The 13829-nt window shown below is 31.6% G+C and overlaps 1 protein-coding gene across 30 annotated transcripts in view; it reads right to left on the bottom strand.

The window, feature by feature from the left end:
- Positions 1–4525: 4525 nt before the first annotated feature.
- The window catches only part of LOC148622307 (tubulin polyglutamylase ttll6-like), a 39550-nt gene continuing 30246 nt past the window's right edge, over positions 4526–13829 (bottom strand). For 6 of the 30 annotated variants that reach the window (XM_088572113.1, XM_088572081.1, XM_088572086.1 and 3 more), the window contains 6 exons: positions 13415–13777; positions 11424–11651; positions 10811–11042; positions 9022–9075; positions 8514–8552; positions 4526–7731 (listed from right to left, as the gene is read on the bottom strand). In XM_088572113.1, the coding sequence (XP_088428239.1) occupies positions 7460–7731; positions 8514–8552; positions 9022–9075; positions 10811–11042; positions 11424–11651; positions 13415–13777 (1188 nt within the window). In that variant the 3' untranslated portion in view covers positions 4526–7459. Of the gene's footprint in view, positions 7732–8513; positions 8553–9021; positions 9076–9142; positions 9205–9644; positions 9662–10257; positions 10316–10810; positions 11043–11423; positions 11652–13414; positions 13778–13829 lie in introns of all 30 variants that reach the window. The other 24 variants (XM_088572106.1, XM_088572105.1, XM_088572104.1 and 21 more) reach the window with 17 other exon arrangements.

Here is a 13829-nt window from a genome sequence, read left to right as displayed (position 1 = left end):
ACAGTGGCGGATCCAGAGGAGGGGTACAGGGGATTGCATCCCCTTTCTATTTGAAAATTTGTCATTTTCATGTGTAAAATTTACAAAAAATGGCAGATAATGTCCTAACATCCCCCTTTTTCTGAGGAACCCCGGCTGGCACCCCTCCTTTTGACTTCTCAATTCTTAACACTACGTTACCACATTAGAAATTGAAATCTCGTTTGAAAGGACTTATTCGTTAATCTTTTGCTGTTTCGAGAAAAAAAATATGTTGTTCTTGGTTACAAATCCATATATTTTTCAACAACACCACAAAAGGTGAAGTGTGCTACACAGAAAAGCAGGTTTGCAATATGCTTGATTTTCTCATTAAAACATATATGTCACACTTTGAGGAACTATGGTTCCTTTGATTACTCTTTCAGCAAGTTGGCATTCCAACGGGCACAAATTAACTGTGCTCTTCTCCTAGCCAAGTTGTTTTATATTCATACGAGACTGAATTACTTCAGAATATCGTAAAGAATAAATATTTAAAGGATGCTAAATCCTTTAATTTTACATACAGATATATTGACGATGTATTGTCCATCAACGACCCTTCTTTGGTAATGGTTACCGCCAATATATCCACCAGAATTCGCGATAAAGGAGACTACAGAAACAGCTTGTCCTGCATCCTTTTGGAGCCTACGTCTCGAATTTGACAACAGTGGTCATCTCAGCACTAAGATTTATGATAAAAGAGACGAGTCAAGTCTTAATATCATAAATTTTCCTTACCTGTGAAGTAATATACCTTCATCTCCTGCATATAGTGCTTATAGTTCACAATTGATTCGCTACGCTAGAGCAAGTACTAACTACTCCGATTTCCTTGAACGCCATAAATATCTACGTAACAGACTTCTGAATCAGGGGTATGAGGAAATGCGTATCAAAAGGTCTCTTACCAAATTCGTTTATAGAAATCTGTCCTTGGTTGGCTCTGTAATTTGTTTCATATAAACATATATCACACTTTACTATTGGACCACCCTGATTCTTTTACACGAATCTGCACGTAACTGATATATTTTACAAATGCCAGTTTTTTTGCATGATATTGATGGTCTCGTGAAACTTAATAATATTGTTTCCAACTTCTTGGTGAAAGCACAAGTTATACCTTTGTTATTATTTTTTTTCCAGATTTCAACTCTGATATCGTTAATAACTATTTGCTAACGCTACAATAGACACATTTTTAGCTCATCTGGCTACTTTGCGTCCGCCGTCGTTAGCTTTTTTCAATTATCTTCTCATCTGAAACTGCTTGACCAATTGGCATGACACTTGGCATGGTCGTTCCTTATGATATCTTAAACACAAACTGATCGTTTAAAATTTTTGAAACTCGGAAAAAACATGGTCGCTGTTGCTAAAAATAGAATATAGGGGTCAAAAAACAGTTTTTTGTTTGTTTGTTTTTTTGTTTTGTTTTGTTTTGTTTTTTTTTTTGGCAAATAATTCAAAAACCGTTGAATTTAGAAGAATTCTGACAGAGCGTAATAATGTTCACCATCAGAAAACGGACCTATGTAAAAAATTTCGTAGGAGTAATGGCCCTTTAATTTGTTTGTTTTTGTAGTTCTTTTTACGTTTACAACTTTGAAAATCTTCTTCCCTGAGACAATCCGACAAATGAAAGTTAAGATGATTGTTCCTCAGGGTATCCTGCACATACTGACTGTTTAATTTATTTCATCGATTGAAAAACGTGGTTTGCATTACTAAAAATAGAACACAGTGGTCAAAATGCCTTTTTATTTGTTCATTTTTCCCCAGATATTGAAGAATAATGAAGATGAAAGCTCATTTTCAGCATTTTTTTTGTCAAACAGGGTAATTAAAGCATGATACCTTTACTTACTGAATTAATAGGGCATTGTTTGTCAAGTGAGCGATTCAGGCTCTTCGAAAGCCTCTTGTTTTTGATCAATTACATGTACATGGATAAGTACTGATGTGCCATTTACTACTCTTGTCTCAGGCAAACAGTTTTTGCAATACATATTTATGATTAATTACACAATACCGTATATCTAGAACTATAGAAATTTCTTCTGTAGTTGATAAGTTCATTTAGAAAATATCGTATGTATTTTTTTTTTCAAATATATCTCGTGTGTTATATATAAGAAACATGTAACCAAAATAATATAAAATATAAACTCTAGAAAATATATTACCGGGTATCTAATTCTGTATAAGAGTAATCAAGGGAATCAAGGTTATAGCGGTAATCAAAAGAATGTAATCCAGGGACAAAGACCAGATATGGAAAACAGACATACACAACAAAGAACATAAAGTAACTAAACTCACACCCTTCAATACACAGGCAAAATTATTTCACATGATTTTCACCAGAAATGAGCAAATAAACTAAGTGACAGAGTTCACGTGAAATTTGGGTGAATGGAGCCTTCACGTGAAATTCACACGAAATGTTCTCATGAAATTTAGTGAATTTCACATGAAAATCATGTTAATTTCATGTGAATTTCACATGAATTTCATGTGAAGCTCGATTAACATGCATTTCACGTGAAAAATACTTGCATGTGTAGATAGCTCATATATTTTAGAAAATATTGTAATAAATTTAGAAGATATACCTCTGAAACTACCAAAGATATCAAACAAAGAGCTCATTACTTGTTAAGATATCTTAATAAGTTTATGAGGTACGAAGTGGCGAGGTATTATGTGTGTACCATATTTTACGCTCGAGCCGATTAAATATTATTACTACAATTATAGGAAAACTTATTTGACAGTTGGGAATGGAAATTCATAAGTCGCCGCGTGTCTCACAGAATTGACACCACCAAAGATAACCACTAAATCTAGTAATTGGTGAAAAAAAAAACATCAACTATACACCGAAAGCTGAATTAAAGAACTGTTCCAACACGCATTCAGTTGTTGATAGTCAGCCTCATACATGTGAAGGAAAAGACCATAAAGTAGATATGCAAAATTGATGCTTGTTGCTTGTCGGACTCCTATTAAATGTTGAAATACAAATATATTGTCAACTAGTAATGATTTCATAATCTGTGTATTTGTTGGGATTTTTTTCAGTAAGATTTCTCGTTGTCTGTAACAAGGAACATATATCTATGTTTCACGGCTTTTGTTGGAAAAAAGCTGCGTTAAATTAAAAATGTACCATATATATTTTAGTTGTGGATTGTGGGCTAAAAAGTGGTTAAATCGAACGCTTGATAGAGGAAACTCTTGACTATTAAGATTTATATACAAGTTCTTTTGATTTGTTTAAAATCCGCATTTCTTGTATAACAAATGTCATAATAGTTAGAAGCATTTTTTACAGTTGTCAAATTTGAAGTGAACAGATTAGATAGGGATTTCACTCTCTATGTGGACTGATGAAGTTTAGGTATTATGTACCGGTCCACATAAAATTCAGACACTGCCCAAGGTAAGGTGATTCATAGTGTAGAAAAACCCATGGATCAGACGATGCCTTTTTGGTCTACCTATGCTACATTTTTATGTGACAATAGTCGTTTCTGTATTTAGATCTTTACTTTTGAGAAAACTACACTAACCTCCCACTAAAATCAACCTAATCAAACCAATTCAAGAACAATAAGTCTTGCAAAGTGCTAATTTCAAGTAAAATCTATATAATTTTTATCTCATAAGCGCAACAACCAAATGAAAAACTTCAACTGGTTATCTGATCAGTAACTGTTTCAGAACAAGATATAAAACTGAATTTGGTGGGTTTTTGATATGCATGAATCACTCTCTGTCTGATTTTAAGAAATACTGCTACTTAAGTACAGGGAACAGAGATTTCGAGTGTGATTCTCTGTTGTATGTATTTTGTATTTTTGACCTAATTGGGGATACTTTACTACTAGTATCCCTCCTACATGATAAGGCATTCGAAAACACCCGAAGAAACCAATAACATGTAGTAAATATTTGAAACTGCAGAAATTCCAATGGATGCAATAAGGGGTACTCCTACAACGAAAGAGGTTGGAATTCTGTTCCTCCATAAGGATGGCACCAAGCCAGACAATAGTTTGCCAGACAACCTCTAGCACTGCTGGAGTATAATAAGGGGCTGTGCTAGGAAATGAACCAAACAAGTAAAGGAAATCGAAATCCTTACCTGAGTACATAAAAAAAACAGTAAGATCAGTGATCCAAAAATGAATCATAGGTCTTAAAAGGTCAAGTAGTACAAAACCTATATCAGATGTATCCCTCATTAAAAAGGAAAATGATAGTGCACTTCACTTATTTTTCTCTCACCAGTAGAAACAAAATTACATATAACCTTTGTTTTTAATACCTATGAAGGATTTTTGATCAAATTATTAAAATTAAAAGTATGGGATCTTTAGACAAATTTATCTGCCATGCATGATTCTTGGGTGAAAGATTATTTTTTAAAAACATGTAACAGTTAAAAAATAATGAACACCAGGACCCAGTCAGTCATAAAGACACTAAAATATTTGAGAAATTCATTCCTTTATTATTAATTATAAATAATATCTACATTTCTGTAACCAAATTTCCAAATATTTACATGTGGTTACAGATAACATTCACAACCATTCCTCATACAACATGTAATACTGATAACAATAATAAATATCACTCAATTAAGGATAGTTCAAATCCAATGAATAAAATGGCAGTTTAGGAATGTGTATTACTGAGACTGAAGAAAGAGCTGCTTTTAACATCATCGTTTCCTGGTTAAATGGTTGAAGAATAACTGGCAATCATTGTCTTATACTGCTCATTTTTTGTTTAAATTTCATTCAGAAAGTCAAAATTATTTTGATAGAAACCTAAATTGCTATAAAAATCCTTAAGATTAAAAAAAGTTGGTAAATATTAAACAATATAACTGTGTTCATTCTAAACTATTTTAATAAGTCAGCTTGTTTTAAAATGACCAAAATATTATAATGTTAGACTCACAAACACTAGAATCCATTGATTTTCAACTTTTTATGAATATAGAAAAAAGTTTTAATAATGAAAAAGTGGTAACCACAGAAATTATCCCTGCTAAATCAACAAGCTAAAATACTCCAAGCAGTACTACCTTGTTAGCACTGAATATACAGTGTTTAAGTGCAGTTGAATGAAAATTTCCTAAAACTACAAGTACGTGAATACTACATAATACTGAATCTTAAATATTTCGGAAAAAATTGCGACTCCTATTAACTGCTTAAAACTTTCACGTTAGTTTCTTTTTATTCCCACTTGTGATTTTTCTCCCATTTAATTCAATGTTGCATTTGAACAAGGCACATTGATGGTCTTTATAAATCCAATTAAAAAATCAACAGTAGCAGATTTCTCAAACTAATGTGTGTATTACTGAGGTATGGACTATTTAAATGCACAAGTGGACAAAAAACTACAACTTAATGTAGACCAACACCATACAACATACACATTCCCTACATACAAAGGCAAGACTTCAGTTTCTTTTATAGAGGAAATGTTAAAATACATAATAGTAACTAACATGAGCAAAATTGAAAAAGGTATTCAGTACTTTTATAATTAACCAGAATAAATCTAATAACATGAGAATTTGACTTATTAGACTAGTAAGAGTTGGCACATTTCAAAATACCTCTCTCCTATGTCAGCTGAACATAAACACTTACTAAATGAAAAAAGAAAATGCAATACAGAATTATACAACAATTTCTGAAAGTTTGTATTTATTTTTAACTATTAATCAAATCATGAATACATCCAATGTAACTTGTTTTTTCAGGAACACATTACATGTGTACCAAGTGACTGTATTGCAAGTATTTTTGTAGAAACTTTTTAGTGTCTTCTTGAAGTAAAATTTGAATATGTACCATACATACGGCAAGAGGTTTTCTTGATATAAATTAAGCTCTTGATAAAATGACAAACAGAATATATTGCTAATGCTACCCTACATGGATTATCAAACAAACATGTATAAATGATTTGGCACAAAACTGACTACAATGATGGAATGAAAATGACCTAAAGGCACATAAAAAAAAAATATCACAGTCAAGTTCAATAAACAATAATAAAAACATATCAAACCTATTAAAAGCATGACATGAAAGTCAAAGGCTTAACATTTAGGGAAAAAAGTGACTTAAAATGTCATGAGATCATGATATCATCAGCAATGTATTTTAGAAAAAAAAATAATGGGTGAATGAAAAGAAAACACAGATAACTCGTAAGATTTGGTTTTTTTTTTGGCTACAGTTGATTTATTTACAGGTTTTAATTGAAAAAAAAAAAACTGTATATGATAAGTTCACTATCCAAACTCTTTTCTCTCATAAATTTTTATCAGTGGTCCTTACCTGTATAAAAATGTGTACTTCAATGGTGAATCTAAATTCAAGGCCTTCAGAAGTAAAACTATATAGAAAAAAAAAAAGAAAATAAAAGAAATATACTTAACAGCTACAACCATACTTTAAAATCACAGACTTAAATACTAAAATACATCTAAAAGTTGTGCAATTCCAATAAAATGTTTCTTTACATTCAAGAAAAATAACAATGACAGTACAAAAATAGAGTGTACTCTATTAAATATCACATTGTTTACCCTATCACAGACAGATTTATAGTCTTATTGCACACTGTGCATTACAACAGTTCAATACACAATATGCTGATCTATACATTTGTCATATATCTGTACTAATGTTATAAAGTATCTTGTTCTGCAGTAGTTTGGTCTTTCAAATAAGAAACTAAAAAAGTACTGTATTACAATGTACAAAACTATGTATTATAAGAACATCAACATCAGGTTGTCTTTGAATATAAACTTTAGAAAATACATTTGTACTCTTTATGTATATAAAATTCAATTTTCCCAGATGCATATATTTTACAATTTACCCTGTTGATAAAACACTAAAAAAAACAATTTTGAAAAAGTGCTCTTATTAAACACTGAACAGTTTCATGAATAAAATCTAAAAAAAAATACCACAGCATCAATAACTTAGTTATAAACATAAGCTTGGAAAAATGACACCACTGTACAGTAATGATTTGAAATTTAATAACAAAAATAATTTCTAGTTCCAAACATACATGTAGTTGTAGTAATATCAACTTTACAAGTTTTTTTAAAATATAATTCTACAGCTATTGTTTTTTTCAAGTTTCAAAAGTTCTGCTGTCAATTTTATAAGTATGATAGCATGATCCTGAGACAGAATGTCAAAAGTTTATTAAAAAAAAAAGAGCACAAATAGTTCATCATATTGTGTAATGAATTTCGTACAATAAGTTGTTGTGAATAAAATTGTCAACAACATATCAGAAGGCTAATTTCTGGGCTGAGGCATTCCCAAACAAAAGATTGACAAAAGAAATGCTTAATGCATCAATAACTTTTTTGTCAGCTCAGAACAGTAGCATGGTTTTCTCTCATCTCTATTTGTCTAAGTCTAAGATTATTTGAAGCTCCTCTGATCCTTTGAGACCTTGTTGATCGATGAGAGGCAGAACCATGGCCTTCTGGTACAGATTGTTGAGATCCTATTCGACTGATGTTGCTTCCAGGTGTAACTGATCCAGGATGTGCAAGGTCAGGTCGTTGTACTACGGGGGCAGGGGCCGAGACCACTGATAGACCCGGCGGACCATTATTGGATGTGACTCTTGGTAGGTCTGTAATGAAAAGAAGTCATGAAAATACATGCTCAGGCAAATCCATTAAACACAAACTTGCTCTAGATATTTATATTTTAAATTCTTTATGCTATATGTTTTATTAGCTCATGCAATCTGGATAATTTTAAAGAAACAAAACAACTTCCATGCAAATTGTAAAAGCAATATGCAACTGAATCTAATAAAACAGGGGGAAATCATTACAGTTAAACCAGTATTAACTTGTTCATGTTACCAGGAAAATTATATTTAATTTGTTTTAGAAAAATATGATTTAAATATTCTGAAACAAATACATTTTGTTAAAAAAAAAACAACAATATATTTGTCATAAATGAAAGTCTGCTTTGATACAAACTCAGGAGAAACTCAAAATAAATAAGTTAACAGTAAAATCTGGAAGGTGAAAAAATCCATAGAGGAAAAATTATGATGAAAGTAAGGAGTTTACAGGATGAACATAATATTTTACAGATATTATAAAAGAACTGTTAAAGAAACACAGCATCCAATTTTTTCTTGAAAATTCAGTCAATTATGAAATATAAGCAATCTAAACTAAGTTTAATAACTTTCTATCGCTAAATCATACAGTGAAAATATGAGTAGCAAAATGCGAGCAGATTAGGAACAGTCACACAATTCACCAATAGTTATAAGATTAATATTGAGATTGAGGTTATCGTTAAGCAGTGCAACGACAACCCACACATCCACCATGACGATATGATGACGAAGGAGAGTGACATTATCATGTCAGGACAGGATTGTGTACTTACTTACGCTTGGTAATACCGTGGATTTGGGTATTTCAGAATCTGTGACATGTCATAAACTAATTAGAATAGGCTAAATATAATCTAAACCTACTGCTATTAAATATTCCTTTGATATGTATACCATATATCAATAAAGGCATGAATGATTTAATTGTTGAAAATACCTTTATCTCTTATAATCAATACTTCCGATTTTTTGGTACAAATACTAATTTTATTGAACTTTGAGAAAAACATCCTAAATTGTGATCACTTTTACATGTGCTTTTGATAAACTATCATTTTTGCTGCATCAGAAAACCCAAAATGTACCATTACTTGTAAAAACTGAGAAAAAGGAATCTTACTTCCATGCAGTTCTTGAGCAAAATATACTTTAAAGTGATAGCATTCTTGTATGAAGCAATCATAATTACAATATATTAACATCTATAAAAGAGCATCTCTCTACAGGTGGTGTACTTTAAAATGGACTTTCTAAAGCATCACAAGTCAAAGAATCACATACCTAAATGATACTGCCAAAGTGGGTAGTTTGAGTTGTGTGCAATGTAACGCCAACCTAACAGTGAAATTTGTGGATTTTATTATATAATGTCACATCAAAAAGAAATAAATGTAAATATTACAATAACCAGATTATTCCTTATAGTATAGTTGGCTGACAGACAGGCCCTGGCCATCCGCAAAACTGAAAATGGCATACACATATATATAATAAGAGAAGCCCAAAAAGTGCTAAGCACAGATCTGTACAACAGAAGCTTTACAGAATACATGTCATAAGCAAAACAGTTGTTTGGGTTTGGTGGTGTGCATCTTTCATTAGACAGTAAGCAAAACCAAAACTATGAGAAATTTGTAGAATGGTAGACAATACAACACAACTCTGAGGGATTTGTCTACATATTTTGACAAAATGTCTCCTACTTTATATGATGTAAACCCTAAATATACCATTTGGAATCATGGGAGGATACTTGGGTTTTTAATATAGTCTATATTCAGAAACCTAAGTGACATTTGGTAAAATAAGAGAATTCAGGCTGCAGTTCCTGTAACTATACAGCAAAGCACCATAGAGAAAAGAGTCTACCAACTAAAAACATCCAACCCTAATGGTAATACTACCGTTTTATATGCACCCACTGTTTCCAGAAAATATGCAATGGGATAGAAAATCTGATTACTATAATGCAGTGTAATTATTACTTCATGATTAACAACAAATGCGCAGCAAAATTTCTACAACTGCAACTGTTCATTTTAATAAAGAATACATGCTAAATTTTAAAAATTTGTGTTCTATCAGAGACTTGCAAATTGTATCAAATAAACATAAACTGATTTTTCTCCAATTGTAGCAAGTACTAAGGGCAAAGTACAATATCTATCTGCATAGATTTACTGAAGTTCAAATTTACTTGTAAATTAAGCCATAAATTACCCTTTTCATGCATTTCATACCATTTCTATTTTATGTAAAGCTTAGAAATGACACAAATATACTTTAGTAGGCAGTGCATCAATGACATTATACAAAAAATAAGTCTCTGATAGAACAAAATTATGTCGAGATTTAGTTTATTATGATTTCAAATAAATTTCTATTATTATAATATTTTTTGCCGGTTTATTATAATCTAACTACAGCCTCTGATAGAACATCATTTAAATTTTGTTGATCATGCAATTAAGAGTTCAATATCAGTGACAACAAAATCCAAACACACTTGAAACATACGATATGTGACACTTAGCTGACCGAGAAGGATTTTCTGCCACTAGAAAATATCCTACAACTTAAAAATCATATCAATTTTTATCACTCATTCTGATACTTTTTGAAACTTGAAAATATAGTTATAACAAACTAAACTGTACTTAGTCTAACAATTTCATTTCTACAAATAAGTGATAACCTCATAAAAAATTATCCTACTCATCATTTTTTAAAACATTCATAAACAAAAATGTAAATTTTATAAAAATTAGTCCAAAAAAGAAAAAAATACCCTCATTCCATGTAAGTTTCTGGAAAAAAAAGCTGTTGGCCCTATTAAAAAATTAGCCTACCAACAAAATAGGAACTACACCAACATCTCATTATACAGAAACAATTCTAAATGAATGTAAATTATGCAACTCCAATAGTAACATTTTTTAAATCAAGTTTGATATTTTGGGTCGTGGTGCCTGATAATAACACAGTGACAGTGACACATCTTGTTGTGCAAGACATCAAACTTTCTTAAAATCTATCCACTGATCCTCAGAGACAACTGATTACTCCTCACCTCCATCTTTCCTCTGACCCTGAGCACTAAGTGTCCGTTTACTGTTGGGTGTAGCTACATCAGACCTCCAGTCAGAGGAATAGCCATTTCTTGCAAGTATTCTATTGCGCTCAGCTTCAGTGTCCAACAGATGTGTCAGATTACTTCGGAATTCTGATTCTTGCATAACCAATGCTGCACCTGTATTTGATCTTGGATTTCCTCCCAGTGGTTTCTTTACAAATTTATTTCTCTGCAATATATAGAATAAGAGTCCTTTTTTCCTTACTGCTTTCCCTTTCGTAAAGTGAAAATGTACTGCCATCTGACAGTCCTAAAAGCTCAGATATCAAAGAGACAATGGTTTTTATACTGAGAAAAAAAAAACTGAAGACATTAAATGTCATAAAGACCATACATCTGTGGTTGACAATAACCTCTTAGTCAATTGTCTAGTTAACTCCCTAAGACATTTTATCAGGTAATGATTATTCAATCAAGGGAAGACCAACTTATCCCTAAAGAAATTAATTATGTTACTCCCTATAAAGATTTTTTCTAAAAATGGTTCGTAATTAAGTAAACTATAAAATTTTCTGATTGATTTAAGTTTATAAAAATGTATTGTACTGACCTGATACGACGGGACTGTTTTTTCATTGAGGTTACTGAGACTGCCAGACTTGCCCTGCCACGTAGAGATTCGACCAGAATTGTAGTTAGGCTGATTGATAGATGATATAGAATTATTGTCATTAGTAGAGAAGGGATGCATGGAGTTGGTAAGTGCAGATGATAAAGAATGATCGTGATGAAGGTGGGTGTGTTGCCTACGTGTTAGTCGGTCTGCCTCACGATCACTCTGAAAAAATCAAAATATATATCTCCTTCCAGTGTTAGTTTAATAGAAGTACCTGCCACCAAAGTAATTAAGCAAGAGCAATAAAAAATGATGCAAAAAAAAACCCCAGAAAATATAGAATTTGCAAAACACACTTTCGTTTTCAAATCAAATCTGCAAAAAACAGTTTTTCAAACAAAAGGCTGTCAGAAGATTAATTAAACATCATACTTCATAACTTTAACTTACTGTTTTGCAGCTAACAAATGAAAATTTGTACAATATACAGATTCATGCCACAAAAATTAAAAGCTTTGTTAGAAAGTTATTACAAAAATGCCAATAAAACAACAATGTATTGAATTTACTATATTTATCCTCTATTTAGTAGTTCCTTTGGTCATGCGGTAAATCTAAAAACCATGCAACAGAGAGAACAAAATTAGTAAAAAAAAATCAATCACACATAAAAAATTTACGATGTTTAGTTCTAATTCTCTTCTTGAAAATGAAGAAACAAATTATAAAATGTTTTCTACAAGTTTAACATTGATATGACTTTCATGAAGTTATAGATGGTAACAATTATACATGGCAGTACATTTTTGAAGATTGACAAAACAACACAAGGAAACATTTATTCACCATGCACCAGGATCATTATTTTTCACACCACTGATAGGAGGCTCTAGCTCAGGTGTGTCATGCACTTCCAGCTACCACGGAAACATATTGAGCTTATACTAGTATATAATTATAGCTACCGTAAGTATGGGGGGGGGCAGTATATAATTTAAGCTAGATATTTTTATCTTTGCTTACTATCTTTTTATAATGCACTTAGTGATGTATTGAATGTTTCCTGTGTAAAAAATTTCAATAATTCACATTGTGAAATAAATTTGATAATTTCACTCTTAGACTTTCTCCCACCATAACATCACAACACCAATATTAATAAGCCAATCACAAATACAGAAAATAGAAATAAATTATGGAGAAAATCTATAAAGAATAATCAATTAGTTATAGTGAATAGCCAAAATATAATTAGTCGCACCAAAAAACCTTGAAGAAATCTGCCCATTCATAAAATCTGGGCAGTTGTGATCATATTTTGGTTATTCACTCTTCCAAATGATTATCCTATTTAATTGACTTAAAAAAATAGTGCACAAAGTTGTTATGGTTGCAAATCTCTACTTTTTCAATTTTCCATTACAAGAACAGTGCAAGCAATGTTTTCATTGCAGTTAGCCTATGAAATTGGATATAAAAGAAATATTATACATTAGGATAATGTTCTCCTATAAGAATACTACTGGTAGTTAGTCCTACTCAATCCTTCACTTTCCATCCCTCTTAAAATTTTCTCATTCAATAAATGCACTGTTTGTTCCATAATATTAAAATGCATAGATTCCCTTTAGATGTTTTTAATTCTTTTCTTTTTCTTTTTCTTTTTGTAAAAGTAAAAAGGATATAGCCAAGACAAGAGAAAAAAGTAAACACAAAGAAAAGATAACTAACAATGACCAAATTATAGTGACTGATATAAGGAAATTAACTGTTGCAACATAAGTGATAATAAATTGATAATTAATCAGTGTGGCATACACATAAGAAAGAGTTAGAAACAAAACAAAGTAAGAACACAAACAACAAGCAGGGAAGGTACACTATACAATAGTTCAGTGAATTCTGTGAGGATTTTCAATGACTGATTTTGTTAGAGGTAAGAGTAGTCCACATCAACTCAGCCAATCACAACACATGTTACAAACCTCCAAATCAAACAGCTCTTCATGATCAATAACATCTTGAGTGAAGGGCTGGTGTGTTAGAACAACTTTTCTATCATTGGTGCTATAAGACAGACGCACCTGTGGAAATTGTCGATTGGGATCCTCTCTTGTGTGAAAGAACACGCTGCTATCATAATTTGTTCCACAGCGATTATGACTGGACCTACTAGTGCTCTTATCACTCTTAGAAGCAAGGTTTTCATTGGCTAAAGCATGGTTATGTCCAAAGTAACGATCCAGTAACTTTTTGTAATACTGACGATCTTTAATTCTGATGGGGGCTCTCTGCCCGGCAAGGCAAGATTCATTTTGTCGATTGGCACAGAGCCATCTGTGGTTGTCCTGTGCAAGTGCAGAGAGATACAGAAAAGCTAATAAGGGTGTGAATGACACA

The sequence above is a fragment of the Perna viridis genome, chromosome 3 (genome assembly GCF_037379345.1).
Source record: "Perna viridis isolate PV_CMFRI_1.1 ecotype Kerala chromosome 3, ASM3737934v1, whole genome shotgun sequence".
Classification (NCBI taxonomy): Eukaryota; Metazoa; Mollusca; class Bivalvia; order Mytilida; family Mytilidae; genus Perna; species Perna viridis.
Note: the sequence above shows the minus strand (reverse complement) of the source record. Positions and strands in the feature narration are given on the sequence as shown.